Here is a 7,410-nt window from a genome sequence, read left to right as displayed (position 1 = left end):
TATCATGTAGTAAGTGACTCCTTTGGTAATGACATGACACATATGATACATGAATTCTTACAGCATCACATGGACAGGTGTCCACTTCGGAGTCAAGTGGGGGATACACAGACAGGAGGTTAGGCAGCCCTGTGTTCTCGGCACAGGACAAGGAGGATGGTCCATTGCATTCTCCCATGTCAGCCACCTGCTTGGACATAGCCTAGTGTAAGCTCTGCTTTACACAGCTAACTTCCACTATCATGTGGGAGGGAAATTTTAACTTTAGTGCTTGTAATTCTTGAGTTTAGGTTTGACAATTCTTTTTTTAATAAAACAACCTCACTACATTTATTGTCATATGGCAATAAATAAGGGCCACCAAGACAATATGAACAAAATGTTTCAGAATTATACTCCCAACAGAAGACACCCTAAAAAATCTTGTGTTCTCATCTTCTCACTTCCTTGATCACTTCTAGTTGGAAACATTTTGTAGCAAGGTAATATTATCTCTTTTCAGCATGATCTGGTCCAGTTGTTTTCTTGACATTGTTTTAGAATGAATTTCCTCTGTATCACCTAAAACGAGGTTCATGTACTCATCAAAACCAATAACACAACACTCTATCCAAGTTCTATTCTGCAAGTATCTGAAGATCAGGTTGATGGGCTGCACCATCACCTTCTGTATATTTTGGCCATGGTGAGATCTGTTACTAGGTTTAACAATTCTTTATTTTAAATTTTCTTGTTTATTTTTATTTATTTATTTGAGAGTGACAGAGAGAGAGAAGGTGGGAGGGGGAAGAGAGAGAGACATAGAGAGAGAGTGAGAGAATGGGTGCACCAGGGTTTCCAGCCACTGCAAACGAACTCCAGACGCATGTGCTGCCTTTTGCATCGGGCTAACATGGGTCCTGGGGAATTGAGCCTTGAACCGGGGTCCTTAGGCTTCACAGGCAAGCGCTTAACTGCTAAGCCATGTCTCCAGCTCTAGGTTTAACAATTCTTGATATTCAGTTAATCAGTTTAAACCAAACATAAAGCTTTTTATCTTTTCATTTAAAATGCTAGCATTTCAGGGCCGGAAAAACAGTTCCATGTATAAAGTATTTGCCTTGCAAAGATGAAGACTGGAATTTGGAACCACAGAGCCCACAGAAATGCCAGAAGGGTGTGACAACCCTCCTGTAATATCAGTGCTTGGCAAGTGGGCATAGGAGATCCCTGAGGCAAGCTGGCTAGCTAATTAGCTGAATTGGGAGAGCCCCAGGTTTCAAGTAAGACCCTGCCTCAGTAGCAAGTGATCAAGAAACTGTGGCCTCCACATGTGCACTTGCATCCACACATGTTTCCACACATATGTGAACTTGCATATACCACACAAACATGCATAAACACACCAAAAGAAAATGAAATACTTCATGTAAAATCATTCGTCACATACACATGTTATATCCATATTCAATCTTATATTATGCTTGTGTTACTACAAAAACATGTTACAAAACCACAGTTCTATCCTAACTGAAAAACAGACTATGAAAGCCACCTTCTTTCAGCTTATGAATAGAACCTGCAGTCCCGCACACCCACTACTGTCTGCCCTCCCAAAGGAAGCAGGCACTCTGAGATTTCCCTTTTCTACACTCTTTCTCCCTCTTTCTCTCTATCCATGTGTGTCCTTAAACAATAGATTATTTAATTTGGCTTGTTTTTGATTATCATAAAATGGCATGTAGCTCAAAGCATTCTCTTTTGACTTGGTTTCAATTCAAGGATCTCTAAGTTGCAGTCATATTACAATATGGAGTTAATATCCATTCATTGTTACAAGTCTTATTTCTTTGAATAAAATATTTTTAAAATGCTGATTTTGCTCTTATGAGCAATGCTTCTATGCACCCCTCTGTTGTTTTCTGGCTCACATATGTATGAGTGTCTCTGGGACACACCTGGGAGGGAATGCATGCTTGTGTTCACCTTTATATGGTGATGTCAAAATTTTCCAAGTTCCACAGACAGTATTCTCATTGTTTGATACCACCTCTGACAAACTTGGCCATGCCAGTCTTACTTTTTGTAAACTATATGAAAATGAACTTTGTCTTTTCAGATTTGCATGTATCTGAACCAACATAAATTTGATGAGTTTTTCTTATGAGTTTTGGTCACCTGTGTTTCCTTTTTGCCAATATCCACTGATATGTTTTGTCCATTTTCTATTGGATTTTCTTGATACTAAATTGAACACTGATGATCTGTTCCACACACTGATTCTTTTTTATCTGCTTTGTGATTCAGAGATTTCTGACTAACTTATGATTTGCCTCTTTCTTCATGTCAAGGCAAATTGAAAGTTTTTCATTTTAATACAAACAAGTATTCATTCTTTGTCTTTGTAAGGAATACATTTAACCTCTAATCCTTACCCTAATGTCACAATGTTAAGTTATATAATAGCAGAAAGATAGTTTATCTTTCCTAGCATGATCCTTGATTTTTGCCTTTTAGGTTTTTGATTATTTTTTTTTTTTACATCTGTGATTAACTTTTTTTGTATGCTGAAGTATAGAAATCTAAGTTCTACCTTTTCCCAATAGAAATAACTAAGTTAACTGGTCTTCTTTTTAGAGTACTCAGTCTTTCCCGTTTGCTCACACAGTTAACTCTGTAATACAGTTTAGATATTTTCAAGGTTTTCTAATTGCTCTGTTGCTTTGTCTATCCTGAAGCCCTTGTCACACTGAATTAGTTACTATGGCTAATTAGTATAGCTTTTATAATGTCTCGAAATATGTAGCATAAATTCTGCCATCTTACTCCTTAAAATGTGGCAGGATTTTTCTTAATATTCTGTTCTTCCATATGAATTTAAGAGGAAGACTAAGTTTGAGGGGAAAAAAACCATATTAGAATGTTGCTTAGGATAACAGCATAGCAGTAGATCAGTTAGGGGAGAATCAGCATACTCAGAACCAGGAATGGTGCAAGTTACTCTTCTCACAAGCTGACAAGCTAGCTTAAGAGTCTCGGGGAAGCTGGTTACTGACACAAGACTGCAGCCTGGGACTTAGAACAATGATAGAAGTCAGATCATCAGTGTTCATCTGTGCAGGTCCTGCACAATAAATTCTATAAAGAAAGAAATGTGACAAGGAGTGGGCTGGCTGTGCAATTGTGCTACAGAAGAATAACACTTGGCATTAAAAACATGAATATTTTCTACTGGGAAGTACCCATGTCTGCTCTTTTTTTTCTGGAGGGTGACTTGGTATTTTTGAAGCTTGCTCAACACAGAACACCCTTGAAAAAAGATGATCCAGAGGAGAGGCAAAGAGCAATGCCTCTGATTGCAAGAAGTTCAGAAATGCAAGAGGCCCATGAAGACTAGTATTTTCAAAAAACACCTTTAGGCTCCATGTTTTGAATCCATGAATAGTTCTAGTCTATACACATTTCTTCTTTCCATATAGTGTCATGGGTTATGCAGCGAGGGCTTGGTCAGTTGCTTCCTTGCATTGCTTTTGTGAAGACCTGAATTTTATCCCCAACAACTAGGATGGGTGGGGCATGTTGCTTTATGTATTTGTTGTTATAAAAAGTAGTTTATGAAACAACATCTTTCAACTTCTCCACTGTTATATGTAGGTGTAAATGAACATATCTTGACACCATATTCAACTAACGTTTAAATTCTCATTAATTTTTTTTTTTAAGGTGGGATCACACTCTATCTCAGACTGACCTGGCATTCACTATGTAGTCTCAGGCTGGCCTCAAACTCACATTGATCCTCCTACCTCAGACTCCAAGTGCTGAGATTAAAGGTGTGCACCGCCATGACAGGTATTAGTTTTGTTTTAATTTTGAATCTTCTCTTTAATGAGTAATGAGTGATGATCAAGGGTGGTGGCTTCAGAAGGCTCGTGACTGTGACCTATGTATATACCATTTATCTCCCTCTCCTTCCAAATGAATGCTTGTATCCAAGCACATAGTCAGCATACTCACTTGGATATGGAATGGACATCTTATATTTAACTCATCTAGAACTAAACTTGTGATAGTTCTTTCACAATTATGCCCATGGTAACTCCACTCCTACTTCTGCTTTCCTGGCTTTCTCCTTGTTTGGCTGTGGGCAACTTAAAGGTGGCAGAGTTTCATTTCTCTTTAACCCTCTTTTCCTGGCACATGTGTGCTGTTCAGTAAAGGTTTTATTTACTTATGAGAAACTGAAACCTATAGGCGTCCATAGTGAAGCACACAAGGACGCATCACACCAAACCAGCTATGAGGAACTCGTGTGTTGTTTCTAAAGCAAAACAAAAGACACAGGATTTGTTTCTCTTTTATTGCAACCCATTGTAAGGTCAAAAGTTCCACAGAAATATAGAAACTACAAACCGGGTGAATTTGCTTTATCCACTCAAAAAGACATTAGAGACAAAGGACCAGAATTTTCCACTACAGCAATATATTTCACAGGCTTTATTCTGAAAATACTGTTGACATTTTGGAGAGGATAAAAAGCCCTGCATTAAACGTGTTCACATGTATTTATGACATTCTAAGCAGAAAAGGAACTATATTGCCCAGCAAAAGTGTCTGAAGCCTCATTTCAAAGCATCTAATGAGAACACATTCAACAGCCGGCACAGGAACACTTGAGGTGATGCTTTTTCTTGGCTGTTTTTCTTTGAGATTAATGCTTTGAGGCTGGATATGGTATTTCTACAGGTTTCTACAAATGTACCAAAGCAGTTTTCCAGGTTCTGTTGCATCAGGCTTTCTGGTTTAGTCAGCATCTTAGAAAGTAAGTGCAGTCCCCCCCCCCAAGCTAAAGCGTGTCACAGTGCTGGACTTTAGATTCACACAATGTAACATTTAGAGAAAATCAATTGTATATTCTGAAACCATTTGATAACCAAACTAAAATACTCCAAGGATTATTATCATTTTGAACTGAAACTGTACCATCTGTAACATAAGATGGTTCTCCCTTCTTTTGTCTTTTTGTAACTATTTAAAATATAGTGTGACATATATAAAAATTAAACTTTTGTTTATTCGTTCAAGCTACTATTACTATACATCCTATTTTATAAATTAGTTTTGGGTTAAAAATCAGTTAAAATATTGTGAAATAAGGTTTTTTTAGTAGTGGAGAAATGGATATGAATATGAAAAAGCTCAACATGTAAGAATAAATACAGTTTACTAATAGTAAACAACTTTTTCTTAGATTTTATTCCCTTCAAATTAACCAATTTAGTTATGGAAAAATATTCTTAGTATTCCCTAACTAGATCTTTTAACTGATTGGGATTAAAACAAATCAAAACAAAATAAAACAAAAAAGCCACATCAGAAATATGTTAACATAATCAAATGAAACAGTTGTCTATTAAAAAGCAGTCATTATAAATATGTGAAAGACATTCAAATGTAAGGCTATATTTTGCTTCTTACAGCTAGTGTCATTTTATCAGTACTGGAATTCATAAAGAAATACACTCAATCCTCACTATATTTGTTAAAGACCAAAGACCACATCGGGGGGGAATAAATAGCAGGTTCACAAGTCAGGGTTTTGCTTCTATTACTATGAAAGAATCACTCTTTATCTTAAAAAGGCTCTCTGCTGTCTTGATTATAAATCTAGACACAGAAAAGTTATTTGAGCCTGAGTCCCTACAATGAATTACTCATAAAGATGTGTGAAATTAAAACATATATTCATTTACTGAAAGGTATTGTCGACTGAAAGCTGGGAATCTTCAATTAAACAAAATACTTATTTATGGCAAGTGTAAACAGAATCTGAATGAATAAAATTTCTAATTTTTCATCTTAACTCATACTTTAGCTAAAAATAGATCTTTGCAATAGCATAAGAACTATTAAAAATGGTAACATGCATATATCCAAACAACCTGTTCTAAAATCCAAAGCAGAAGAAAAAAATCAATAAAAAGATTGTCTACTTACATCTCACTTATTAATTTTCTATATTTTCATAATTACCAAAATTATTAAAATAATGAAATGATCTGTAGATTTTTTAAAATAATTGCACACCATTAATTATACTGGTGGCCTCAGTGTGGGTAATGCTAAGATTAACCCCAAGTATCACTAAAATACACATCCTGACCAGTTGCTATCCATGAGCTAAAAGCAAACACAATGTTAAAACAAAACCAACTAAAATATTGAGTACTCAACAGAATACATTTGTAGAATAATGAATAATTAACTTTTGTGAGCTGGACAGGGAGTTCAGATTGTTGTTTCTGTATAAAAATTTACAAAAGCTTTATTCCTCCTAGTTCTTAAGTCACCTGCCAGACAGCAAGTTGGCCACTACCATAGTGGACAGCATGCTTTGTCTGTGGCCTTAAGGGAGATGTCTCTGTCAGGAAATGATTTAAGAGAAATGGACCTGGCATGTGTCCACCCACACACGTGCATGAGTATGCAAGTGTCCATATAATGATATATGTATGTGTGCTTGGAATTTTGAGGAGTACCAGTCTCCAGGCTTCCAATTAGTGCAATAGAACTTCTGTTCTGGTCTTACCAGAAGTACATGTGTATCCCATCACAAAAGAAAGCCTTTCTGAGTATCTCTAAAAGTGACAGAACTTAGATCAAAATAATACTTCCAATTTTTAACTTTTTATCTCACAAAGTGTTTTTAGAGAAATGAAACTTTAAACTTAAATACTAGCACATCTGGGGTTTTCATAATTTTCAGTTTTTAAAAAGGAAAACAAGCCAGCTCACCTGGGAACAAATAACAAGTGCGCTTATGCTATGTTGTATGCAAACAAGACACAAATATACACACTCAGGTACACATACAGATGAGTGACAGTTAAAACCTTTCAAAGAGAATCCCTGCTCCAGGACTGTACTTCTCCGCCCTGCTGAGCAATGCCAATAGATACAGATGCAGGCAGGAGTGTTAGGAGGTGGCAGTAGACATATTGGGGGTCCAGCCCATTTGGTAGGCTCTCTCCAAGGTCCTCTTGCAATCCTGCAGGACAGTGCTGAAGGTGATGTGAGGGTACTGCTGTACTAGCTGTTCGACTGTTACCTCATTGACCTGAAACCAAAGAAGAAGCATCATACACAGGAACCAGCAACACCATGTAGCTGTCCGCACTCACTGGTGAGCTGCAGGGGCCAATGATACAATAAGGAGCGCTCGTCTCTTTTCTCTTTAGCAACACAAGGAAGATTTTAGTCAGCACATATGTTTTCCTTTAGTCTCACTTCTCTGATTTCTAAGCTCTTAGGGATTTGTTTTCATAAGGACATGTCAAGAAATTAAATGTATTTTCTAGAAGTATACATGGCTATGATTTGTCAAGATCTCAATAACGATCATTTAAAAATTTGGCGCTTGAGAGTAAGGGA

At 36.7% G+C, this 7,410-nt stretch overlaps 2 protein-coding genes across 2 annotated transcripts in view; both read right to left on the bottom strand.

Annotated features, from left to right (window-relative positions):
• Positions 1-457: 457 nt before the first annotated feature.
• LOC123454066 (small nuclear ribonucleoprotein E-like) lies at positions 458-2,201 on the bottom strand. Its single transcript, XM_045132147.1, has 2 exons — positions 2,158-2,201; positions 458-698 (listed from the first exon to the last, which is right to left on the bottom strand). The coding sequence occupies exons 1-2, from the start codon at positions 2,199-2,201 to the stop codon at positions 458-460; spliced, it is 285 nt and encodes a 94-aa protein (XP_044988082.1).
• A 2,119-nt stretch (positions 2,202-4,320) lies between these two features.
• Fbxl17 (F-box and leucine rich repeat protein 17) overlaps positions 4,321-7,410 on the bottom strand; it is a 485,368-nt gene continuing 482,278 nt past the window's right edge. The window contains exon 9 of the mRNA XM_045132854.1: positions 4,321-7,096. Coding sequence (XP_044988789.1) covers positions 6,956-7,096 — 141 coding nt within the window. The 3' untranslated portion in view covers positions 4,321-6,955. The remainder of the gene's footprint in view (positions 7,097-7,410) is intronic.

This window comes from Jaculus jaculus, chromosome 13 (assembly GCF_020740685.1).
Source record: "Jaculus jaculus isolate mJacJac1 chromosome 13, mJacJac1.mat.Y.cur, whole genome shotgun sequence".
Lineage (NCBI taxonomy): Eukaryota > Metazoa > Chordata > Mammalia > Rodentia > Dipodidae > Jaculus > Jaculus jaculus.
Note: the sequence above shows the minus strand (reverse complement) of the source record. Positions and strands in the feature narration are given on the sequence as shown.

What these genes read in the sequence shown, in the direction of transcription:
- LOC123454066 (XM_045132147.1), bottom strand. Translation starts at nt 2,201, where the DNA reads ATGGACAAAACATATCAGTGGATATTGGCAAAAAGGAAACACAG. An exon ending in TTGGCAAAAAGGAAACACAG is followed by an intron (nt 699 to 2,157) that starts GTGACCAAAACT and finishes TGTTAAACCTAG; the next exon opens with TAACAGATCTCACCATGGCC.